General features: G+C 36.8%; 2 protein-coding genes across 2 annotated transcripts; both read left to right on the top strand.

Annotated features, from left to right (window-relative positions):
* Positions 1–471: 471 nt before the first annotated feature.
* LOC110679115 lies at positions 472–1,260 on the top strand. Its single transcript, XM_021853113.1, has one exon. The coding sequence runs from the start codon at positions 828–830 to the stop codon at positions 990–992; it is 165 nt and encodes a 54-aa protein (XP_021708805.1). The 5' UTR covers positions 472–827; the 3' UTR covers positions 993–1,260.
* On the top strand, positions 491–24,958 carry LOC5569739 (lipoyltransferase 1, mitochondrial). Its single transcript, XM_001652915.2, has 5 exons — positions 491–2,104; positions 13,242–13,349; positions 16,039–16,142; positions 16,253–16,526; positions 23,214–24,958. Exons 1-5 carry the CDS (start codon positions 1,505–1,507, stop codon positions 23,373–23,375), a joined length of 1,248 nt encoding a protein of 415 aa, XP_001652965.2. The 5' UTR covers positions 491–1,504; the 3' UTR covers positions 23,376–24,958.
* The last annotated feature ends 2,290 nt before the right edge of the window (positions 24,959–27,248 follow it).

The raw sequence follows: 27,248 nt of genomic DNA, 5'->3' as shown, positions 1-27,248 counted from the left end.
TTATCATAATATGTTTGTTCTTTATTTGCAGGTTGAGGATTGCTTGAAGGAATTTTTAAGCTATTTCTAGAAAAAATCTGGAGGAATAGATCTTAGAGAATTCGTGGAAGAACTGTATTTCCCAACAGTCGTGTTCTCTAAGAAACTTAGATTGTTGTGAGATCTCTAACTGACCAAACAATAGGAATCTTCAGATTTTTTTTGGTAATTGGAAATTATCTGAGCTCTCAACAGGAATCGTTACTCAGACGATAAATTGAAATAGAGTCTCGTTTTGAACTCCGGACAACCATCTTCATACAAAAAGGGTGCAGGGCTTGGAGTGGAAAGTGATCGCCCTTCGATGGAAATCCTGGCTACTCCCCATGTTGTGTCCTATGCTGCGTTCGCGTACTCACGCTTGTCGTGCCTGCTCGACCCGACTGGCCTGAAATACACAGACAAGTGCGAAATAAATATATAAATGAACGAGCCGAACCGCTTCGCATTCAGTTGCATTTCGTTTGTCGTTCCGAGTGGATTTCCGTCTCGCCGTCTATAACGCCTTGTCTGAGAGATAGAGCACAGTGTGTGGATTGGGCCCTAATCAAATCATCAGTGAATGTCCTCTAGCTTCAGTGATAGTGTTCTTATGGACAGTTCAAAAAGTGGTTCTACTGGCTTCAGTGTGAAAGCGAAGCTTGGGTGATTAGAGAACCGAGCAGTGGAAGAGAACGTGGAGATTTCTACGTCGCAGCAAGAACGTATAGGGGATAGACTCACCTGCCGTTGTTTCCAGATAGGCAACGGGGATTTAACATTTCACTCCTGTCTGCTAACTGAAAGGAATGCCCTTTAACTGCAGTCGCGACTGTGTTGGTATTAGATACCGCATCAACTCCCTGCACCAGACCTGGAAGTGGCTGCACCAGACCATCGCCCTGCATGAATATCTCATCTCTATGAGCGCTTCTGACACGGACGCTTTCGGGCAAGAAGGTATCGAGTGCTAGGAGAAGAGCTCAGTGCCAGTACCAGTAGTTAATTCATAGAAACCGTATAGCCTTCTACATAATCTATCGTGAGTTAAGAGAAAGTGTTAACTGATCCGTAAACCAATCAGTTCCGTAGTGTTAAAGTGAAAAGTGCGAAGATTGTCAACTTTTTTCCTCTGGCGAAAAAGAACGTTTAACTAGTCAATTCAAACGTGAACGAAATCACACGAACTGTCTGTGTCGAGAAACTGTCAATGAACACTGCCAACATCGAAAAAAAAAGTTTGTGATATAAATTTAGAAATCGTTTATCCCGAACAGTCTAACCCATCCAAATTCAAAACAGTTCAGGAATTCCCGCAATAGTGAAAAAAAAGAAAAATCCAATCAGCCCATCGTTACGCAATACGGTAGACCTTCAAAATTTCAACTCCCCCAAAAAAAACTCCCAACCCACCCAAAAGCGGAACAAACAGTGAAATTATATATAGGACAAAGAGATCAAAATAAAGAAGCGAGAACTCCCCAAGATGGCTGCCCTCATTGTACAACGCTGCAATACAGCTGCACGTGCCGTGTGCAAGTTGTATGTGGCCTCTGCTACATCCACCCATACCCATACTCTCCTGGCGCGTACAATCACCACTACCAACCGGCTGCAGATCCAAAACAACACCACCAATCACAAAGGCAAACAGCTGTCTTCTTCGGACGTGAAGAAGATCCCGGACAGCGAGGTTCGCAAGTCCGTGTTCATCTCGCAGTCCAACGATGTCTACTCCAACCTGGCCCTAGAGGATTGGATCTATCGGAACTTTGACTTTGCCCATCACCACATCCTGATGCTGTGGATCAATTCGCCCACGGTGGTCGTTGGGCGCCACCAGAACCCCTTTGCCGAAGCGAACGTATCGCAGCTGATGCGTAATGGGGTGGAACTGGCTCGGCGCAACAGCGGAGGCGGGGCGGTGTATCACGATTTGGGCAATTTGAATTGTACCTTCTTTACGCCACGTGCTCGCTACGATCGGAAGTACAATCTGAATTTAATCACCCGGGCGCTGTATCGGGAGTACGGTATCAGTGCGGACATTTCCGACCGGGACGACATCACCGTCATGGGCAAGAAGGTGAGTAAGCTACAGTGTGTTGGTAAACTGGTTTGGGTAGGTGCGTTGCATAGCATGGTTTTTATATCATTCAGCGCGTATACTTACTAAGAAATAAGAACGGTTGGAGATTAGGGTGGAAATTTCCATTTCTCGTTAGGTTGTAGTTATGCGATTTAGAGTGCATAACGATTATCTTCTTCTGCCTTTTTTTCTTGGCTTTACACTCGATCTGAGACATAGCCTGTTTCCACGCTTGAATTATCTAATAGTACTTCCACAAGTATTTGAAGATTTTTCTGCAATGCAGTCTTAGGAGTAATGAAAACGACAAAAATATGTTCTATGCCCAACGTTTCAATGGTCTGTGCCAAACATTCCATAACTTTGGTAACTTCTTCACCAAAGTTGTAATTTTTTTAATTCATATGAAAAGCACGATACTTTATTATAGTTTTGAACAAGTTTGCTGATGTACAAAGTTGGCCTCTAATTTTCCAGAGCACGGATGTTGTTTTCCAGAAGGCTTTCAAAGTGTCCATGTAACATTTGTTGAGCTTACATGTCGTCTGATATGGGGCTCGAGGCTAAATTTTTGGTGTAGAGTACAGACGCAATGCAATGTACCTTTACCTTAGATAAAATTGTTGTGAACGGTTTGCTGTTTTCTGTATAAACTATTAGAAATCAGTCAAGTCATCTTGCAAAGATATTTTCGGGACACATTATTTTTGATTTTTCACTTCATTTTTGATTTTTCATACTTTTTTATATACATGAACAGTAAAAAAGAAAACCCCGTGTAACACCATCGTGACCTTCCCTTGTAAGAATTTTCCTAAGCATTCTTTTATAACTTCATACACTTCAAAAAAATCTTTAAAAGTTTTTGGGAAAGTTTTCAAAACATTTTGCTGAGTCCATACATAGGGAGTCGTTGCCGGTTATAGACCTTTTGCGTATTATGGATCCCCTATAGAAAAACATGAAATTAACACTCAAAGCAACCTTATTCCTATGAAAATCCACAGGGGGAACTTCGATTGCATTGTTGTTAGTCATAAGTTTCAGGCAAAAAAATTGGTTTGAGGCGCATAAATACAGATATTTGAACAGTTTTGTAAATCAAATCACACAAGAGAATCCATAATTAGCATTTCCAGTTGGGTCCATAATAAGCACGTTGGCAGCGAGCCAGATTACATGGGAATCAACTGGAGGGTCCATAATAGGAAACGTCAAATTTGTAAACATTCATATTATGCACCCCGGGAGGGTCCATAATAGGCATTCGGACAACAGCTCTCCAAATGTATATTTCGCTGGAATAATCGAATGATTTTGTATGTTTCATAGGCATACTATGAAGTAAAGACATTGAGGGGTCTATTTTATAAGTCGAGTAGACCAAAGTGACTCGACTGGAGTCACTGTCGACCAAAAATTTCACTCGACACGGCCTTGTCACTCGAGTTTTTCGACAGTTGTCTCTTTAAGTGACTGGATTACTATGGGAGTCGACGGGTGACATCTGAAATATGCATGCTTACTTTGATCGACAATGACTATTGACGAGTCACGTGAATTCGCTCGAATTACAAAATAGACCCCTGAACTTGTTGTTAGACTCCACAAAACATATATCCGTCTGAGATATCATTGCGAAAAAGCGTCGAGAATGAATTCTATTACTAGCATACTAGTTTCTCGTTGAATTTATTGGGATTTCCTTAGCAATACTTCTAGAACATTTTTTGGTAGGATTCTGAATTAAGAATACTAAACATAAATTTCAGAGAGTTATATGGTCGGCGTTAAGTTAGAATGGACCAAGTACAAAAAATTAAAAAATGAGATTAATCTTTCATTAGATGCGAAGTTACCTTACCTCCCTTTCACTTTGATCAGATTTGATTAATGTTGTGAACTGCGAGAAATATGTAACAAATTTACTTTGGATGATCAATAAAATTCCATAGAAGTATGCAGTCATAACATAACAACGAAAATTATATGCGCGCTGAGGAATTCGAATTGCGAGGAAACAAAAGAGATTTCAAGTGATTTGGTAAGATTTTTGCACAACGAATGATTCATCTTCTCATCCATCAATAGAAATTCATAAACATTACTTAATTCGATGCATTTGATTTTGATTTTTGACCATTTACCGTATTTCGATGGGTGATCAGAAATTGCAACAATTTCTGTGCACACAGAGCGGACCAAGTGTCAAAAAGTAATATACTGATTGATTATTGCATTTTAGGAGTCGTTTTCAGAGTCCTGTAGAAGTTTTTGGTAGTTCTATGGTGTATGTATGGAATGTCCTAGAACCCACTTATTGGACCAGTATATTTTGGCCGGTACTCAAGATTTTCACTTGGTCCCCTCTGACTGAATGCATTTTTGAATATTTCTGATCATCAATGCCCTAACCCTGCACAATTTTAATTTTCAAGCTATCGTAATGGCACTGATTTTGGAATCTAAGATATGGGTTATTGAATAATTTACGATACTGATTTCGAAGGGTATCGATACCCTTCTGTTTATCTTAGAGATCTGCACCAAGTTTGACCATGCAAGCATTAAATGATTGTTATTTCCCTAAAAATTAACAGTCAGAGTGAACCAAATCACTGAGCCGACCATTTGACTTAGAAATTCTGTTGTCTATTTTAGTAATAATAATTATTAGGAGGCTTTTTTGTTAGAAATGTTTTTAAAGTTCTAACAGAAGTTACTAAACGCATTTCGCCAGTTATGCAGCCAGAAAAATCCCCAGGACCACAAAATCCAGCTGAATTTATTTTCCTTACGTTCTGAAAAAAAAACAGTCGTAAAATCGGCAACTAGGAAAACCCTAAAACTTCTGAACCATAGCCAAAATTGATGTTTGCAGATCAAATAAATAGTTCACAGCTATTGACAAGATCTCACAAAACCCTAATATGATAAACTGCTCGGGCATGGCCAGCGAGATCAATTACAAACTAATCCGTATGAGGCTACATACATGTAGCCTCAATAGTTGCACATGCGCGTGCCAATCGTCACGTTCACCATGATTGCTGAACTTGTGCGATATGTCCGCAAAAATACATCTTGCAGCAGCTGATCTTATAAAAGTTCAATTTCCTTTTTCGCTGTTGCCAACCTGTACAGTACATACTGTATCATAATTGGTATGTAGCAAGCTCCCTTCTTTGTTGAATAAAGTTGTCCAAGCCACTGCTGGGGTCATTCATCGCTGTGTACAATTTAGCCGGCTATCACGTGCTGGAAGCGTGACTCGCGGTCCCATCGGCGAGTAAACCGGTTGCTCCAATGTTTATGTTTCGATTTCGTCTACAATGGTAAGGGGTGTTTACTACTATGAGTTTTGTATACCACAATCGTGTGCGCGCACTAAGCGTGGTTCACGAAGTTCTCTAGTTAATATTAGTGGAAATGGGCGTGCACCGTCAATTGTGTTGGTGCCCGTCTGCTGGAACATTTCTTATCAGGCTCTAACGCGCGATGTGCCGCTTCGAATAAAGCTTCCCCAATAACGGAAGCAACGATGGCTTTTTTCTTCCTCTTGAGGATTAGCACGGTCTGCGGTGGTAGCATCCTTGAACCGGCTTATTGAACTGGTTGTGGGACGATGCTTGTGCGATCGCCGTTAACTCACTAGCGGATGGTAACAAATTTAGATGTTGCAAACTTAGTGGTCCAGGAATATCGTTGGTTGTTCATTTATTACGTTATGCATTTTTCACAAATATACATCGATCTCGTTTTCTGTGAATAATCTGTTCAATTTACTCTATAATGATCATTGAATTAAATAATATTGAGACCAAAATTCAAAAAAAAAAACAAATAATAATAATACTATGTAAAGCGATTCTTGTCAGCAGTTTAATTTCTTATATGAAAAATTACAAATGTTAAAGAGTGGTTAGAAAGTCTACCGGCTGCTCAATAAATAATAAGAATTTTTTTCTCAACGAATTTAGTAAGGTACCGTGGGGCAAGTGGGTAATGGATTTCGCATAGTTGGCATTCTTCAAATTCTAGAGACCTTAAATTAAGTTTTTGAAAAATATCTCCTTATTTAAAAAAAAGTTTATCGTTTTGAACAATAAATTCAAAAACTAACAGTTAAATTCACGATTTCTATTACCTTTAACATTTGTTAAGGCGTCCCAATGAACAATGACATAAGTAACATGCAAACAAAGAAAATTTTATTATTGTTACTTGAAATTTCTTCTGTTCAGTTATGTTTGTTGAAATGATTCGACAACATTATAACTGCAATATTTACAATGTTAGTTCTTACATCATGGGACAGCAATTGCATTTCTACTCTGTAGTATTTCCACCGCTCGTTATTTGTTTTCAAGAAAATCGGATATGGCGTCGGATAACTCTTGAAGAGAAATCAAACGGAATCCTTCAATAAACTATATAGAAACTTTTTTATGTGGTTACACCTATATCCCATTTTTTATGTTTTGAACTAACTTTACATAGACATTTCACAAGATTTCCGTGCGTTCTCTTATATTGAAACTTTTCAATCAACGTCTTCCTTTTAATTGGCTGTCCGAAGTACACATAATGATATCGTAATATTTGGTAACCTTTTTTTTTGGAGAAGTTCCATGATTTAGCCATGATAATAGCATTTAACGCTTTGAGTATAGTGTTTCTTAAATTATCAGCACGTTCTGTTGTTCTATGATAATTGTGAACATTGTATAATTATAGCTACCTAAAGGGAAAACACAAATTCAATCTCTAATGAGAAACTTTTCACTTGCCCCACGTGATTAGAAAATTGACAGTGTTTCAATTTAGTTATTTTTAGGTCTATGTCGAATTAATTCAAAAACTTTTTTTATTGCGGTTTAAAACTGTCAGAGGGGATAACTTATAAATGGTACAGAAAATTATTTTCCTCAACTTTTTTCCACTGAACATATCAAAATAAGATTGCACGCCGCCAACTTGTTACGGAGTGATAGCTGACAGGTTAACAATATTTCACTCTATTATGCAATAATGGCTGAAAAATCTCAGAAATTTCTTACCTATCGTAATGTTTTCAATGGCCTCAAAGGTTTACGCATGAGTTTAAAATGAGATTAATAAATGGAGACATAAAGAAAAAGATATACAGTCGCCTCTCCACATCTCTATATCGAAGGGACTATCAAGATACGGAGAGATCGAGACAAAGAACACATTTTTAATGAATACTATCTAGTCTAGTCACCTTTGATTATGGTCATTTCGACATACGGAGAGAAAAATTGGAACAAAACATCAACAGGAGCACATCGACATATGGAGATATCGAGATAAGGAGGATATCGAGATATGGAGAGAGAAAATGTATGTAGACTGAAGGGACCGAAGAAATCATCGACATAGGGAAAGATATCGATATGTAGAACATCGAAATGTGGAGAGTCGACTGTATTTTGTTTAGACTTGAAGAAATTTGAGTAAAGCAAGGATTTTAGAATTCTATTTCTTAGATATTTTTTAGGTACCTGGTCATTTGTCAATGATTCCTCACGCTTTGCTGTTGGAAAGTAATTTCTTGGTCTATCTTGATGGGTAGAGAATTTAGACAAAAGTGCTTTTTTTTGTAAATGTGGTACGCAATTGAAATGAAATTTCAGTTTAAAATAGACTTACTGTAGAAAATGTCTTTATCGATTCCTTTTCAACATGAAAAGTGCATTTTAATTTATATTCTGCAAAATCATCTGATTTTCTTGCTCGACAAAATTCGTTAAGTAAATTCTTATACAACTGCCCGAGAAAACTCATTTGTTAGAATTCTTACTGCGGTAGACAAGGCATTTCGCACAAAACTTCTAAACTGCTCTGAAATGTCTGTACATTTATTTCAAACCAGTGTTTCCCAAACTTTTTTGACCTTCGCCCCCTTGAAACCAACATATTTTGGTATCACTCCCATGATATATTGTTATTGTTTTTGGATATAAATGCTATGTGGTGCTGAAACTTTAAACTATATTTGTCTGTAACTGCACCAAAAATCAGTCAAATTACGAAGTTTTCAGTAGTAGAATGAAATAATAATATTAAACATATGGGAGTACAAAACATATCTAAACGCAAAATATCGCTCACGCACATATGAATAATTGAGTCTATTACAATACATCTCCTGAAGTTTTGATAAAGTGCTTGAAGTTTTAATAAATAGATTTTCTATATTGGCAGATTTCCAGGGCATGCAATATTCAAATGATAAAGTTTGAAATAAAAAACCAAACAATATCTCTTAGCTAGACATTTGAAAATTCACATATCCATTTCAATTAAATAGCAGTCTGTCATTTAGTACTGAGAATTCCAATATAAATGGCAGTACAATAACTTCCTACTAACATAATATAATGAATATAATAAATCAGCTGCCCTCTAACCTTGACTAACGTAAACAATTTTGCACACGTTCTGTCTTTTTGTAATTTTTTATTGTTGCTATTTCACACTGTATTTTTTTAATTTAAAATATTTTTGTTAATTTCTTTCAGAGTATTTAGGTCACAACTTTTGAATTTTATGTCATTAACGTTTCTGAGAACACTATTCTATCGTGATGAATCAAAAACCGGACGGGATCCATATCCGCACACTCTGATGAAATTCAATTAATTAAGGGGACCCAGATAGCCGTAGCGGTAAACGCGCAGCTATTCAGCAAGACCAAGCTGACGGTCGTGGGTTCGAAACCCACCGGTCGAGGATCTTTTCGGGTTGGAAATTTTCTCGACTTCCCAGGGCATAGAGTATCTTCGTACCTGCCACACGATATACGCATGCAAAAATGGTCATGGCATAGTAAGCTCTCAGTTAATAACTGTGGAATTGCTCATAAGAACACTAATCTGAGAAGCAGGCTCTGTCCCAGTGGGGACGTAACGCCAGAAAGAAGAAGAAGTAATTATTTTAATGTCTGGAATTTGATGCATCGATGTCCGGATTTGTAGACACGAATTAACCTTTACGGTATTTTCATTAAATTCATAATACATTTTATAAAAATGATCATATTCTAACCTAATAGTTATCGTCTCAAAGTAACACAACACATAATAAAATAACGATCACCTAATTGTATACAAGCATTTGATTATGCGTATCACCTTAGGCGTCCGGGTATTGATGCAGCACGGTGTCTCATCCAAAACTATGTTAAATATGAACTAAATATTGTGTATTTCTTTCAGTACTGGACTGCGAAGAGCGGCCTCATAAGTGCGAAAGTGTGAATTAAAGTGCGGGATTGCATTGAATCTTCTTGGTGTTTTCAGAGCACTTATACTTTTATTTACGAAGAATAAGTCCCCCGAAGACAGCTACCCGATTTGATGCAATTGCGCACTTTTATTAGCGTTTCCGCACTTGTAAAAACTTCTGCGATTGTCCAGTGGTGAAAGAAATGCGCAATATGAAATAAATGTATACCGTTGTAATCTAGTAACCATCGTCTATCAAATAAAAACAAGTACAAAACTAGTCGCTCCAGTTAAATGGCCTTACGTTGCAGTACCAGATATTTTGGTTAAATACTCGACTATTATCTAGGAAGGGGTTTTCAGCAGATATGTTCGTGGTACTAAAGATTATCGGTTGTGAAATATTTTGAGAGCACTGATTAGACGATGTGAAAAGAGACTGTCTGGAATTAAGTATAAGTGATTTTAAATCCGGTCATTAAGGTATTGCCCTTTGTTTAACTGATTAAACTATGAATTTAAGATCTGTATCAAAAGGAAACTTATGAAAGAGGTTGGATAAGTGATAAAAGTGATCACAAAACTGTTCTATGCAGAAAAACAATGAAAACTTCTAATTCGTACAGTTTAAACTACGAAAGACTCCCTTCAGGTGACCAAAATGCAGATTTTACTCATACACTTTGGAATTTTATACGACACATGCAGACATCCAGTGCTCAAAAATTCAATTAATAGCTTTAATCTGAGAAATTTTTGAGTATTTCGTTAATAATGTTCCATAATAATGTATATGTCCGGATATTGATTCAACGGTGTCCGGATTTTAAGACATGACTTGCATCGTGTGTCCGCATTTAAGGACAAGATATGCTGACAAGATATGCTTTCAACGATCTTCATGATAACTGTATCTTTTATGGGAAAACTTAGCATTTCAATCAAGATAAGGGTTGAAGCTGTATGTTACATAAAAAAAAGTTTTAATTATACCCCAAGCAAACTTACTTCAATTAGAGGTTAAACATTCGTCTCTGCTTAAGCGTCCGGGTATTGATACAGCACGGTAGGATAACTCAGAAAGTTTGTATATTTTCATTTCACTCCGAAACAACGAGATGGAGATTCGTTGTTTTCGATTTCAAATTACTTCAAGTCTAGAAGCTGCCATAACAAAATTCAACGACTCTCATAGGTAAAAAAAATAATAGTGTTTGACAATTTTTCATACAATCCAAACATGTTCTCAATTTCAAAATACTTGCATATTATCTGAATTCTGAATTTGAATAACAAATTTTCCAATTACACGTAACCATTTTTGAAAGTCTCATCTATAGGTTAGGATTTTAAAATTGTCTTAATATATTAACTAAAAGTGTATCCAGTTTTTTTTAAGGAAACCGTCAATCGTCAATTTAATTAAAGTTAAGCTTAAAAATAAAGTTAACCTTTAATGAGCTGATGGTTTGACATCTTCCATAAGGATTATGTACAAGTATCTTCTCCATATGTTATAAGTCGTTCCTAATTCCCACTTTCGCCCTCTTTCTAGTGTTTTTACCTTCAAATGTTTGTTTGAACATTTTCGCTCCCTTGGGCATAAAATTGCCCCCAGGGGGAAGAATTCAATCACTTTGGGAATCATTGTTTTAAACTATTCCATCAATTATTTTTATCATGGAATACTTCTAAAGCTTGTCAAGGAATAACATCAAAACTTTATCCCAGAAAGTTGACAAACAAACCTAATAATTTTAATGCACAATTATTTACAAATTCTGCGAAAATAGTCGTAGAATTCATCCGTCCGAGGATCTTTTCGGGTTTGAAAATTTTCTCGATTTCCCTCGGTAAAAAGTATCTTTGTGCTTGTCATACGATATCAAATTGCAATGGTCGCAGAAAGCTTTTAATTAGAGATGGGCAAAAAGAATCGGAGCCGTTCAAAAGATCCGGATCACATAAAAGAGAAGGTGATCCGTGGCTCTTTTTTGGCGAGAGTCGATTCATTTAGTCAGCACGAGTCAGACAAAAAGTGACCCGGAAAAAGAACGAACTGATTGTTTTCCCATATTCTCCTTCGTTCGTTTCTCGGCACTTGACACGTGCCTTGCTTTGCGCGCCACGTCACACATGCAAGCATAGTTTTCTGCTGCATCGTGCTCTCTGCGTCCTTAGCATAGACAGACAAATTTGCTCCACTCACTTGCACACAGGAGTGTGTAAGATAGGTTTGGTTTGGGTAGGGGAAATCGGCCAAGTGTATCGTGAGTTTCTAAGAATGTACGAAGAATGAGAGAGAGAAAGATTCGGAAGGAACGACGCATGTCGCGCAATAGAGAGTGAATCGTTTTTTTTTCGTTTGCTCTTCTTTTGCGAGCCGCTGAGCCACTGAACCGTTCAAAAGATCCGGTTCACTAAAATGATTGATTCGGATCGGGTCCGTTCACTGAAGTGAGCCGTTTTGCCCATCTCTACTTTTAATTAATAACTGTGGAAGTTTAAAATGAGCTAATACGTAAAAAATATCGTGTTACCTACCGCATCCATGATAGAATTAAGAAGTGCACCAACGATTTTCAACCGACTACAAAAATCTGTAAAGTTTACTGTCTGGTATATATCACTGAACAGTGGCAGTAAATGTGACCATGTCTATAGTAAAAGCATTGTATTTCTACCCGCGACACCCATCGTAAAAACACAATGTGGGGTCAAATCAAGTTCTGCAACTCTGGTGGAATAAACCGAATTATTTTAATGTGTAGTGATATTGAGTTAACAGATGAATGTGGTTGGTTGAAAATCGTTGCTGCTGTTCTTAATTTTGCCATGGATTTAGTGGTTTCCACGATTAAATTTATTTTAGTGTAGTTAAACGCTTTGTCATATTGAAATCGTAACGCAATAAAGAATTCTGTTACTTTCTTTAAGATATTTTTTTGCCAGTGAAAATTTACTCAACAAAGTCCCCATCGGTCCCTTGTAGATCCACGCGCATGTCCCCCATTACTCTCCATTGTTGACGTTCACGGTGTTCTACATACAACGGAATAACAACAATCTTGGCAGTTCGAAAAAGAAACGCAGTTGCGGGCCATGGTCTCCCCGTTCACGTTCGGGACGCGTGGCTGCAGTTTTTTTTTGTGGCGCATGATATGGATTTGAGACATTTGTCTCAGCGAAGGCAAAAATTGACATTGGCATTGACGCACTTGTGGACTACATTATCCGGCTGGGTCTCACTGAGCTCTGTTGGTAAAAGCGTGAACTCTACTGAATGAATGTTCATGGGTTCAAATCCTGGTAGGTCTCTTCGGGTTGAAATTTTCAGCAACTTCACAGGACATAGTGAGTTATGTCCTAGCTATCACTGTTATTAACAGTAGTCAACAATTGTAGTCACACAACAACCGACATTGTACTAGTTGGAATGTGAAGTTGGAAAGAAGACGAAGATTATTTGAAGTGATGAGCACGCAAACCTCAATGAGTCGATATTGAAAGGACTATCAATTCATGAAAATATTGTAGCGAAAAACTGTTTGAGGGAATCATAATAGTAAATATGAAAATTTGGTCTTAGTGTGTTTCCATGAGTTGATATCGAGTCACGAAATATCGACTAATCTATTGAGTGGCGCAATCGCCAAGGGCGAAAAGCCACCTAAGTAAAGATTAATAATAATAATACATCAACTAATGTAGGTATGGCTGTACTCATCAAAAATTGTAGCGAATGAATATTCATTTAAAAATAAACGCATCATTCTATTGAAAATTTGTATAATTTTCATTTTTTTATAGCAAAAACTCTATTGTAATCCATTCAGTTATTTCCCTCCGTGTATTCTATTTTGATTTTCTTATTTCATTTGCAGATCTCGGGCACCGCCGCCAAGTTGGGTCAACCCAACGCTTATCATCACTGCACTCTGCTGGTCAACTCGAACAAACTGCATCTGGGCGAATCGCTGGTCAAAGACAACGTAAGTACATTTGCTCGTAACGTAGTACCTCATATGTATAAGACCAGTTCAGGCTCGTTTTCCATGGTACCTACCTATCATAGAAATTAATTCGATCGTTAGCCGTGATGCACAAACAAGTTGTTTTGTCTGGGTGTCAGGCCTCACACGATGACGATGGTTGTGCGATAATCGTCATTTGCATAGGAACTGTCTATCTTGTGCGCAAAGGCCTCGCCTGTTCAGTATCGATGAGAGGACGCCATTTGGCAAATTGAGGAAAAACATGAGATATCGCACTCCATAACAATGTAACGATGCTTTTGGTTGCATTTTGATATATCGAAGTACATCAAAAATCAATTGTTCAATTAAAAACTCAAATTCAAAGGGAGATACGTACTAGATTCGACTGTTGCTGTTCAATGTCGACTCATGGTCGTATGACTGTAACGGCACAATCAGCAATCGGTCGACTCGCCTTCAAATCCCACTTTAATCCTGTCTCCATCGATGTCATCAAGGTGCAATAATTGATAAATTTCATCGAACTTTAGACCTTGGTTGGTGGATCGTGTTCATCACACGCCACGACGAAATGCCGGTGAATCTAATTTTGCACATTGTATCCAGAGAGAAAAAGAAAACAACAATCCGGTTTGGACAAACAGACCAACAACAAGCCGTTCGCCATTATCGGTCTTCCGTCTTAACAGCACAGCTGATATTATTGTTCTCGGGCACCCTCGCTTTCGATAAGCGACCCGAGCAGGGAATGAGAACTCTTTGGAAGTTAAATTTTGATGTTGTGATATCATCGTATATGATAATTCAATATGACAATATTCTGATCAAGTTTACAACAATCATAACATAATATGGGATAAAAATTTTATATGAAAAATAACAGGATAATAGCAAATTCTAATAACACTATAATACCGATAACTTATTTAGTTATTTGATGTTTTTATCGAAAACATTAAAATACGTAAAATAAGATATAGTGACTTTTTTGTGTAGCTATAATATTTCAATTTGAATTTAGGAATATCCAATTGATATCAAATAAATGTTGATGTCGGTTTCAGATATAGAAAATGGTTATCAATATGCTATAAACAACAAAATTTGACATCAAAATGATAAGTTTTTCAAATCCTAGTCTTCTCGGGAAGCGAACGAACTGAAGTCATGTTCACCTTCTCTTCGGCTTTGATATTTTGCACGCATCCCAAAAATAACTCGAAAGCAGTGGAAAATTTTCCCCAAGCAAACACGGGTGCCCCAGTTTCAGATATCTATACTTATCGAAATTTGTCACTCGAATTAATATATCTTCCCCGATAGATTACTTTCCAGTTCGAACCAGTTCAAATTGTCGGTTTTAAAACAGAATGTGGTGGACAAGTGCATTGCAAAGATAGGCTGATACCCACACATTAGGCGTAAAACGAGCTCATGCTGATAGGTTTGGGAGAGTGAATAAGAAGCCGGTTCAAAACAACGCCTGCTGCTTGGTGGTGCGTAGTTCGCAATCACTGTGATCACTAGCAGGCGGCGTGGAGTTCAAAGTCCACGCAAATGCTGTGGGTTGCTATGTTCGAACAACCAAAACAAACGAGGGGGTATGTCGCTTTGAGTTGTTTTGTTTACGATTTGGGAGATTGTTGAATAATTGGTACATTATTCTGAACGATTGGGTATTCTTTATCAGATTTCAGCAATCTTGTACTGAGGTCTTAAATATTGTACTAACAAATTGACACTTTCAGCCTACACTTTTTTATTAAATTTAGGGGAGGGATTATTAGAGTATGTTTAAGAGAAAAAACTACTAATAAAACTTAAACACCTTACTTTTTGCACTTTCAAGCTCTTCCTTCAAACATCTTTCAGTCGACGTCCCATTACTCAATATTGATTCAAGAAACCATATTACAAACCGAAAATCATGGTTACTTTGATGGTACCCTCAGATAGCCAAAGAATATTTCCGTGAGTCGATGGTCCTTTCAATATCAACTTACGGATGTTTGACTGTAGCATATTTGTATAGATACTAAATTTGCGAGCTGTTTAGTGGAATACATTTAAATAAATAAAAACCAAATTTACTACATTACCATTCCAAGGACGTTTTTTAGCCTAGTACACGGCACTGAAGGCGGCCTTGCAGTTGAGGTCGAAATACGCGTATCTACCAAAGGATAGAAACTCTAGTGGAATTAAATTCGGTTTTCATTTATTTCTAAGCCATATTTTTAAAAGACTTGCTGATTTTTGACAAATTTATAATTTTAAGTAGATTAAGTCGAAGATGCTTGCTGAATTCTTTCCTTAAGATTTTCGGAGGAAGCCTTCTATTTCCTAAAGAGATTATTATAGGATCTTTAATAAGGTTTTTTGTGTAAGATGTTTTGCATTATTATTATAATCATAGACAATATCTTCGATATATTTTATCCCGAGATTTCACAAGATATTTTTTCTGGTGATTGACCCTTCAGAATCTTTACCTAATTTTTTGAAAATGCAGGAAGGTCGTCAAGTACAAAAGCTCCGAACATGTTTTAAGATTTCTGCATAGATCTCCCAATTTTTGCGTCTATTTCATTTAATTCACCAATTTCATCATCTTTCGCCAAGTGCACTCAGCAATAGCCGCCAACTCATGCATATTCGCTTCTTCTCTCCGTTCCATTTCCAGGCCGAAGTAATCAGCAAGGCCACCGCATCGGTGCCGTCGCCAATCAAAAATTTGACCGACGTGAACCGCACCGTCAACATCCAGCAACTCTTATCGGCCATTGGGTGAGTACCCCTCGTTATCAAAAGCTTCCAGCCATCGATTGTTGGTCCGGTTTATAGTTCGAATGGTCGAGTCTAATGGTCTCATCCTTCTTCTTCCTCTTTTTCCGTAGATATGAATTCCTGCGGACGCCGGCAACGCAACTGACCGATGGTGGACGTGACCTGTTGATGAAGCAGCTCGGCTTCCAGTTGATCAATCCCACCGAGAAGTGGTTCCCCGGTATCAGCGAGTTGCGGGAGAATTTCTCTTCCTGGGATTGGCGCATCGGTAAGACGCCCAAGTTTTCCGTCCAGAAGAGCATCCAGCTCAAGTCGGAAAGTGGAGCAGATCAGTCCCAGCAGCAGCCACAGCAGGAGATGAAGGTTAAGGTGGATGTGGAGAAGGTGAGTTGAGGATGGGTGACCTGGAATCACATTACCATCGAACTTGAATGAAAATATAATTTTACAGGGTCTTTTTTATGTTGTTACCTTTTGGAAAATCCATGGTTCAAAATATCCTATCGATTCAAACTCGGGAAAAGCTTCCAGAATTCTTCTTCAGAGCTGTATTCTAGAATACGTTCAGAAACTCCACCAGGGATCTCTTCAGCAATACTTCTAGGGATTTCTCCAAGAACTTGTCCAGAATTTCTTCCAGCGATTTCCCAATGGATGCTTGAGGACTTATTCCAGAATCTTCTACAACAAAATCTTTAGCCCTCCAACGCTGATAGCTTTATTGATTTCTAAAGTGAATACTGTAATCTATTGCGCAGGAGTTAACCCCGGATTTCCTTCAACTACCGCTCCACCGATTTTTCCAATTTGTTCATGAATTCTTTCAAGTAAATTCACGAATTCTTAAATTTTTAAAGAAAATCGATGTTTACAAGAAACCCAACAAGAGTCGTTTAAGAAGTACCTACGCCGATTTTTCAAGTTTTTGTTTCTAGTTATTTTCAAAAAGATTTTTACAAGAATTCATCCAAAGTTTTTTTTTGAAGATTATTCAAGGAAATACATTAAAAACTCTTCTAGCGTCCTCAATAAATTACATAAGAGGCTCCTGATGAAGTTACTACAGACATTTTATTAGGCATTTCTCCAGCATATTTCCAAACTAGCTAACTTCCAAATATTTATCGAGTAAATTTACTAGTAGAGTCTGGATCATTTGAACACTAAGCGCGTTTTACCGATTCCGGTGATTTTTTGTTGTTCGGTTAATTAAAATACTGTAGAGAATTTCACAAATTCAAATGATTTTTTTATCGAAAACTTTAAAAAAAATACCGCACTACGTTAATTACCCTTACCGAACTGATCAGCTATTGAGATTTCATCGGACTCGTATTCTAAGTGCAAAAGGTTTCACAGCACCAAATAATGCAACGATTATTTAGTAATTCCACCGACAAATCCTACACAAATGCCCTTCGTGATGTAAGATGCTTTTTAAGAAAGTTTTTCAGAAAATCTTGAAGGATACTATCCAGGAGTATTGAATTATTTTTCAATCTTTGCAATGTTTTTTTTCGGAAGTATTTGCAACGGTTCATCAAAAATTTTGTTAGAGATATTTTTTAAAGTCCCTTTGGAAATACTTCTTTCTTTTGATAAAATTTTCCAGTGATTTTTGAAAAAAATTCTTGACGATTTACTGGAGACATTCCTGGCCTAATTAATGAATAAATACCTTTAGGGAGTCCTATGAGAAATCTCTGGGATAATTCTTAAAGGTAATTTATGGAAATCTTGAACAATTTAATTCTTGAATAATTATCGAAAAAAAATTCAGATAGAAGTCTTGTAGTTATGTAGAACGAAGTTTTTGGAGGAATTAATTAGGAAGACCGTAATAAATACTTTATGAAATCCTGAAGAAATCTTCGAAGTAATACCTGGAAGAAACATTGAACATATAGCTGAACTAATTTATGATGAAATTCCTGGAGAAAATAATGGCAAAATGCATACAATAATACTAACAGTAATTCTTGTCGTAATGCCACAAGAAAATCGAGAAAACTGTTAGAAAACAATTATCTCCAGGTTTCTGTTTGGTTTCTTTTCGTTTTGTTGTTTCTGTTTGGTCTCTTTATGATTTTTGTATGGTCTTTTTTAGGTATTTTCTTGATTCCTGCCTGGTCTCTTTTTTCAGGCATGAGATCTTTCAGGTTCCTACTTTTAAGAAACTCAGTCGTTTTCTTGTGTTTTGTCTAGTCTATTTTTGATCTTTTTTTTTTTGATTTTTTGAGGCATCAGCAGTGATTTCTGAAGAGTACAAGGGGTATAACTGACGGTTTTGTTCCTAAAGTGAACTTTTTCTCCATCATTACAGGTTTTGCGACATTTTATATACTTTCGAATTCACTAGTAGAGAGTTTCGCATTCAATAAACCATGTTATAAAGCATCCCCTTATGACGATAAACTTAAAAATATGATTTAAATTACACCCCAACCTCTTTTTACGTCTGTTATAGGGGGTTGTAAAAAGAATCGGTCGTAATAAAGTCAGGTTTATAATTATGTTTTTTTTTTCAAATATAACGTCTAGATGTGGAAATACTGATCCGAGATATTCGACAAAACTGAAGCATGGATTGAGAACTTTTCAAAATGGTCATTTAGGTTTTCAAATTTAGAGAATTGATGACAACACTGCTCGATTGCTATCAAAAGAGCCAATTATATGGAAGTGTCATATGCAGATACCAATAAATTTTATAGATAACGATACCGAATGCTCACCAAAGTTGAGAGAAGTGTTGCATGCCATACAGTTGGTCCAAGCACAAATGTTCATGTGGTGTGGCTGGCAACACTATTTAGAAAAAAATAAGAAAAGATCAAAATAATTAAACTAGGAATACTTCTCAACTGTAATTCAGTTTTTCATTAAAGTTTCAAAGTGTTGTCAAAACTGACAATACTGCTCAAGTGGAATCAACAAAACTCAATATATCAAATTTATGCACGTTTTTTTAGCGAGCAAAGTTCAAATATGTATTTTAATGATCCTTTTTTTCTATCTAATTAGTAAATTATTGAGATCACAGCAATCTACCATGACTTTCAGAAAAAAAATAACATCAATCAAGCTTAAATCAAATGGTCGGTGTTCAGACAGACTGAAGCAAGTGTTTTTCAATGGTTTCAGGAAAACGGAACCCAAAAAAAAATCTCACAATACCTTTAGCAGTATTTCTCAGAATACTCAAAATCAAACTATCACAAAATTCTTCACAAGGTTTCTAAAATGTTTTAAACTCCGGAACCAGATCGGATAAATGGGGTAAAACTTCCGCTAAACTAATGGTGCAATTAGGAGCTATAGAACACTAGATACTCTAATGATAGTGGAGATTATTTATTACTAGGAGGGGTTTTCTTTAATTCTTTTGAACGACTTGTTCGTTTGAGGCGAAGAGAAGAGAGAAGAGTGTCTCTTGGGCTAGTTTATTCAAAATATAAACTTTGATAGCAGTGTTGCCAGTTATTCTGCTGAATGTTTATAGAGTGCTGAATACACTCGAAAGTGTATTCACTTAAAGTTTTAATACAATATACATTAGTTCGTCCCCCTTCGAAAAATTGAACAATTATTCAATCAGAAAGCCAAATAATGAAATTGCTATTTACTTTTTATTCTAATATTGCTAATTCTTCTCGAACGCCTAATTAGGACAGTAAGCACTGATGAAAACTTTCTTTTTCTACCCATCTATTGAATTTCACTTTTTTCTCGATCAGGTAGTTGCCCGACATAGCACTCGTTTGTCATGGAAAGCATCTCGGATTGCTCAACAGTCAGGATTGGCCGACCAGTCTTGACCCTTATCATCGTTTAGAAAAGGTGCGTCTACCCAATTTTGTGCTAATGCAGAAATGTTATTGTTCTAGAAGGAAATCTACCTTCAAATGTCAAAAAAAAAAACTATTTACAAACATATCCGGATTTCTAAAATCATCTCAAGTACTCTTGGCATTGAAAACCATTTCGTAATGAGATTGTCATACTTTACTCAAATATCTGTTCGGTAGTTGAGAGAAAATCCATTGTCCGACAATATGCCTGGCAATCCAAAATTTGTGATAAAACCAACAAGTTTAGATTTAGCTTTTAAAAAGTTTGTACTATTCTTTACCTCCACCCATTAGAAAAATTCTGCACCATCAAAAAGAATGCACGAAAAACGAAATAAATATTGAAGTTTAGTTTCTCACTAAATGAATCCTTGACCATACTCATTGGTAGTAAACATTTTTTTGGGAATTGAAACCAGAAAGCTACATTGTCCATAGCAGAAGTTCTATAGGGGCAATGGAGGCAATATGAACATACGGGGAAATATGAGCCATACCCGTTTTTAACCTAAAAAACAGTGTTTTAATGTCTAGTATCATTATGATCTGTAAAAGGATGCTTCTAATAGCCACCACAATAAAAAGAATATTCGTTTAAACACTCAAGATATTTACAAAAATGTACAAATTTGTCCTTATATTTTTTGCAGTTTCCAATTAAGCCTACTTGATAATTATATTTATCATTCTGGTAAATTTTACCAGAATTAAGTTCCTCTAATGGATCCAGCAAAGCACATACAATTTTATTTCCAATAATGTACTCTTCACCACTAACTCTTCTCTACACTGTTTTAAATAAAAATCATTCGATTGATTGAGGTGGCTCATAATGTCCCATATGGTTGGTGAACACGCAGAAAAACTTGTTTTTCCAAAACGTTCTTAAAATAATGTTCAAGTTGATGTTAACATTGTTTATCGACGTAACATGGAAGATAACATTTTGTAGTACAAGTCACTTGCATTTAAACGATAGTTTTTGTTATTTTTCTATGCATTCCATGACTTTTTCCTTAGGCGGTCCATATTTCCCCAATCGCCCCTACTCGTTGTAACAATGTAATGATAATTTTTGGTTTTCATTTTGTAACGCATTCAAAGAAGCAAAAGTTGAACAATAGTTATTTATGCAACAAGATGCAAAATGATGATTTTTTCAGCACGAGTTGTACATTTATCCAACGAGGCTCGCCGAGTTGGATAAATACAACGAGTGCTGAAAAAATCGAGTTTTGCAAAGAGTTGCATACAACATTTTTTGCTGTTACGAAAAATGCCGTTCTATTGAATTATTTTTAACAGCAAGTAGTATCCACATGGCCTTCCATGCGACGCATAGACTCAGTAGTTTTAAATCAGGTAGGCTGTGACACAGCAGCCTGATCTTAATTATGACAGTTATAATTTTTTACGCTTCAATTCTATTGATCTGATTTCGACGAGGGACCAGGCTACACGCCGCACGTAATTTTCGACTTTTTTAAGTTATTCCTCATGTACCAAACTGCCTGCACAAACCGTGAAGAAGCGTGAAGTTAGGTTCCGGATATTTTGGGATTTACCCTACAGTAACCTTTACAAACACTGGGTGACCTGCTTCTAAATCAGATTAGCTCTCTGATCTCCCTTTACTCGGATACCAAACGCCCAATAGTTGCAGAAGCAGAAGCATGCATGACCATGGTCAGAAACTTGAGATACAGGCGTATGAAGAGACGATAGATCTTCGAGCTGTTTAGTAGTAGTAGACTCTCAAAACAGAACTGAAAAGTGCTACTTTTCAGCACCGAAATGAGTGCTGAAAAGTAGCACTTTTCAGCATTGTTTTTGTTGTTAGGAAAAGTAGGCCGTTATGTTGTACATTACCTTGATATAAAGTAGGCTTATATGCAACGTAATAGCAAAAATCTGTTTTTCAACATTTTCAATAAAATCAACGTCTGTCTGTGCTGTGAATGATTGAAAAGTAACTGTCAAATGTTTTGTATTATTGATTGATACGCTTTAAAATACTTTCCCAAAAATAAAATGGAACGTCGTACACATTCTTAAAAATTTTAACGTTACTTTTTGAATCAACATGTTTGAAATTATTCATAGGCTTAGTAAGATCATCAGTGCTTCATTATTGTTATAAGATGTTAGTGATTCATTATTATTTTTCATGTAATCGTTTACTGGCAATGAAAAAAAATTGCAGTTGGGAAATAATTCATCCAACCACGGTCTACACAGTAAGGAATGAACTGGTAAGTGGTAATCACAATCAAGCATTAAATGATTTAGTTTTGCAAATTTGCCGTTGTTTCGAACATGAACCTCAACTTCCCCAGACACTTCCAGTCTAGAAACATTTATCACAACAAGTTGTTTAGCGCATTTCAATAAGGGAAGGTCAAATTTTGAAGCAAATACATTTTTGTCCATCACTGTAACAGAAGAGTCACTGCCAACATCCATCTGTACAGCACCATATTCAATAGAGATTTAACAAACAAGAATCCTTATTGTCAATCGTTGAAACATGCATACATTCTAGGTCACCTGATTTTTCGTCATCCAAATCACAATCGATGGCCATAAGCCTAGCCAACTCTTCGTCCACAACATCCGAATCAGTGGAAACCCCGTTGGAAATATGGATTACCTCTTCCTCACTTATATCGTCAGTTTGTAGCACTTCCTTCGTACATGTCCTCTCACAAGTAGTCACAAATCCGCTGATCCGTCCATCGCTTGTCGTCCATGTTGCCTCGCCGAGGAAATGCACCTGCTGGCGAATCTGGACGTTTTTGTTGCTGTAATTGGTAGTGAGCTTTGCAATTAAAAATATTCATAAAAAAATGTCCGGCCGGGCTTAAAAAAATAAAAGATCCTGTGAGAACTTTAATCTCCTGATTCCTGTTAGGATTATTTTTGTTTCCTATGTACCTAGTCTTTTTTCGGTCTATATTTTTCAAGCATAAGGTTTCTAAAGTTCCTATTTCAAAGACACTCAGTCACTACTAATCATTAGTACCGATTAATTACAAAATCTTAAAACATGATTTTTTCAGTTTTCATCGCTATAATATTTCAAACCAATAGTTTACTGGAAGGTTACACAATAAACTAAGACCCTGTGAAACAAAATTTTAGCTTCATTCAAGTTCGATAATAATATGGTTCCAGGTACGCGTGCATGCGTCAGAATTTCTAATGATATGGTCTATTCTAGGGACTCATCCAGGAGATCAGTCTCCTCGTGCCGGGACAGGAACCGATTCCGGTCGTATCGAGTCTGGTCGGTAAGCCGTACATGGAAGACTGCTTCCACGGAATCCTGGACGCTATGAAGGGTGCCAGCACCGAGAACATGAAACATGCCATGGGTTTGTGAGACCTGGAAAAAAGCCCCGCTGATGAATGAAAGCCGCGTAGAGCGCCCATTCCGTGCCCCACAGTTGTACGTGGCAAGTGCAATGATTCATCGAATGCCACGTTACGTTTTCGAAGGCGACAAACAACGCCTGTGGAGAAAGAAACCGGCTGGCCGGGGTCGGTCTCGTTCGAGAATGTGTTTACAAATCGCGTTTCGTGAAATGGCCTTCGAGGGGTTAAAGTGTGTGGCCATTTAAAATGTAGATTAGACCGACTGTAGAAAATATCAAGGGGCGCGAGCGTACAGTTTTCATTCGCGGGTAGGCACTCGGCCATTCTTTCCAACGCTATCGATTTATGGGGTTTTGTTCCATTTTTGTTTTATCATACTCGACCGGCACTAACAACTGTCGAAACAAATCGAAAGCAATCAGCCATGCGCTAATCATTTTCAGATTTTTTAAAACGATACCCAAATTAATGCAAAATTTTCGAATTCTAATTTTGGGCGGAAATTGGATTCAAAGTAAAAGACTGACGACAAAATTATTTTAAATAAATTTGAACCGGGCACATGTGAGTGAACCCTCAAGCAAAGATGGGAAAAAGAGGCGATGTATCAAGAAGAAAATTAATTTTCGTGCGAATTTCACAATTGGTTTTTGGCGCCACATATCGTACAAAGCTCAAAAGTTGTATTAAATCTTTTAAATTTGGGTTTTCTAAATTCTTGACGTGTTATGGTCGTAAGAAGCAAATTTAAGAGAATTATTTTATTAGAACCAAACATAAAATTTATTTCATTGTGATAAATGTACCACAGAACTGGCTAACTAAATGCCCATAAATGCATCACTGCTATTTTCAACAGTTGTGCAATTATGGCAAGTGTTCCATCTAGAATTGGATCAAACATTGGTTAATAATATATAATTGCCTTACTAATACGTTTTGCATAAAAAGTTGATTGAAACAAGTTGGGAGTCATCACCTTTTCAATTATTTCAATGCATAGTCTTTAGTTTTATTCGCTTCATAGCTTTAGTTATAGTAACAGTGGGATGTGTATTTTGTTCATTTTTAAAGTTTTGACCGGATTATTAACCACTTAGCCATTAGTTTCGAACGACGCGTAACTGTTTCTGTTGTGTTCTCCGTTTCTTCGGAACGGTAACAAAAGGAAACTTTATCAAGAATACAAACCATATCATTTTTAGTTCTTTAAGAAATTGATTTACACCGATGGACGCTTTGAGTTAGGAGTTTTACTTAGTTCGTTTGTGCTATTAACACATTGTTAAATGCTTCAGCAGATTTCGGTTAAGTCCCAACATGATCCATCTGAATCTGAGCTCGATAAAGTGTGCTAACCGGAAGCGGGTCCGCGCATCCAAAATTCTTGACCGTGCTTGAAAAAACATCACTCACAGAAATCACAAAATTTATGTTAAGAGAGGTTGCAAATTTTATCGATAGATACACATATAAATCAAATACGAAACTAGACGTTAAAAATTGACAATAATGTACCTTGTGCAACTAGAATGTAGTTATGAATTCAACTTTAGGGTGAAAAAATAATCAAAGGCATTATAAAAACAAGAGGATTTGTGTCATGATCTGTATAGAGAAATTCCATGCGAATAACTTGGCTGTTATAATCCCGATATACCGTTCAATATCGTACTTTGATGGCTCGACTTTTGTTTGGCCAGTAAGGGTCTATCCATTAATTACGTAAGACAATTTTGAACGTTCTTCAAACCCACAGATTTTTTGTATGAAAATTAAAAGTAAATTGCAAGACAAGTAAGGAATCTCAAACTCTTCCTCTCCCATAATCTCTTACGTAATTAATGGACGACCCCTAAAAGACCAGCCATTCTATTGCGTTTATTCTACGACTGGCGTGACAAATTGTCGGTCTCGTATAGCGAGGTGACAATTCTCGACTCGAGTGAAGTGACTCGCCGTGTAAATCAAATGGAGAGTCACTTCACTCGAGTCCAGAATTGTCACCTCGCTATACGACACCGACAATTGTCACCTCACGCCAGTCGTAGAATAAACCCGTATGTTTGAACCACCAGATGTTTTTACAGGAATAATTTAATTTAACTTTTAAAACACTCCAAGAAGTTTCATGTGGATTAATTTGATTAAACAGAAATTCTCCATGACGTTTATGTAGGAACTCATTTAGAATTTCTTCCAGGTATTCCTACATACCTTTCTTCTGCACACTTCTAGGAGTTCCACCGGGAATTCACCAAGGATATATTTTAGAAAGGTATTGCTAGAAAACATAAAGAATTGTTACAGGAATTTTGCCTATTCCCTTATGAACTACTCCGAAAATTCATCTAATGTAATTATCGAATAATTACATTAATGATAGGGGCATTAAGCGCATAATAGACACATTAAATAAATCCTTATTTAAGTGACAATGCTTTTCAAGTACGACGTTGTGCATTCATTCGAGGTGATATAAACCTTACATGACCTTACGATGCAATGTGAAGCTGTGAAATTCTAGAGATTCTTAAGGAAATTCTTCCAGACATTTTGTCTTGAATCCTTCCAGGAATTATCACGGATATTCTATTAGTACAAATTTTATACACATTATTTTAAGAATCCTGTAATGATTTTCTTTTCCAAGGAACTCTGGAAGTATGTATTTCGAAATTAAAAAAGATTTTAAAGGACTTTTTCTCTTAGCAAAATGTCACTATTTTCGATGTTTCGATGCAATTGTCTTCTGATATTTATTTGGCATGCAAATTGACCTCAAAGGTGTTCCCAAAAATTTCAATCTAAGTGACTATTTCTCGCATAATCTGAGATAACGCCCTAAAAGCCATTGGTAACCATGTGTGTAGCTCGTTGTTTCTGAGCAAATTAATGAATAAGCATCCAAACCAACACCACTGGCAGGTAGAGAATGATCCTTTCTTCAGGATAGAGTTGTTAAATAACGTGTAAATCCATTCAAATGCTCAGAAACAACGAGCTACACATATGGTTACCAATGGCTTTTAGGGCGAGATCATAAATTATGCGAGATTTATGGTGCATTTCTAAACAGCTTTTTAGTGACTTGGTCACTTTTTTTGACCTGGTCACTAAAAAGTCACTATTTGCAACAAAAAGTCACTTTTTCAGAAAAATGGTCGCTAAAGTAACTTTTTTCTTGATCTGATGATAAATCAACGATAATCTGGATCATTTTCTTAAACTTAAATACCAGTCCAGTAATATCTTACCGGTTTTTATTATTCTAATGCAAACCTTTTTTAGATCAGTCAATCAATCAAATAGGAAAGGATTCTTTGCTAACTTTCTGGAAAAATTCAGGTGTATACTGCACAGACATTTTTGACAGAATATCTAGAATCTGGAACAAAACCCAACAAATGTTTTGTAAAAAAATTCGGCTCAATTCTTGACAGACCTGCTGAGAGAAGGAGTTCATATAAATCCAACAGTAAGGTAAGCGATTATAATATTTAATGTATTGCCTATTGAAACTGACTATGATGAAGAATGTTGAGGACAACCCTATCGCGGTGTACTATGAAGTACTACGCACGCCGCTGGGCTCGCATTAGGCAGCATAACTGTCAATGTGTGATACTGGAGAAACGCATCAATGAATGCTTTTAATGTAGTTCTCATCGTATTGTATCTGTGTACTTCAGTTAGTTTGTTTACGTTCCGTTTATGTCGCGAAAGTGTCTCTGCTTACGGATCCGCCATTCGCTTTTGGCTCTTCAGACAGTAGTATGATTGAATATATACTGCTTCGCGACTAAAAATGGGTGAACCAACGTGCGAAGTTTGATTTTTGACGAACTTCGCCGTGTCGCGAGTCACTTCACTATAATGT

The sequence above is a fragment of the Aedes aegypti genome, chromosome 3, assembly GCF_002204515.2.
Source record: "Aedes aegypti strain LVP_AGWG chromosome 3, AaegL5.0 Primary Assembly, whole genome shotgun sequence".
In the NCBI taxonomy this organism is placed as follows: Eukaryota; Metazoa; Arthropoda; class Insecta; order Diptera; family Culicidae; genus Aedes; species Aedes aegypti.
Note: the sequence above shows the minus strand (reverse complement) of the source record. Positions and strands in the feature narration are given on the sequence as shown.

Coding starts and splice junctions, on each gene's coding strand:
- LOC5569739 (XM_001652915.2), top strand. CDS start 1,505: ATGGCTGCCCTCATTGTACAACGCTGCAATACAGCTGCACGTGCCGTG. Junction 2,105..13,241: donor TCACCGTCATGGGCAAGAAG/GTGAGTAAGCTA, acceptor TTTCATTTGCAG/ATCTCGGGCACCGCCGCCAA. Junction 13,350..16,038: donor AATCGCTGGTCAAAGACAAC/GTAAGTACATTT, acceptor TTCCATTTCCAG/GCCGAAGTAATCAGCAAGGC.
- LOC110679115 (XM_021853113.1), top strand. CDS start 828: ATGCCCTTTAACTGCAGTCGCGACTGTGTTGGTATTAGATACCGCATC.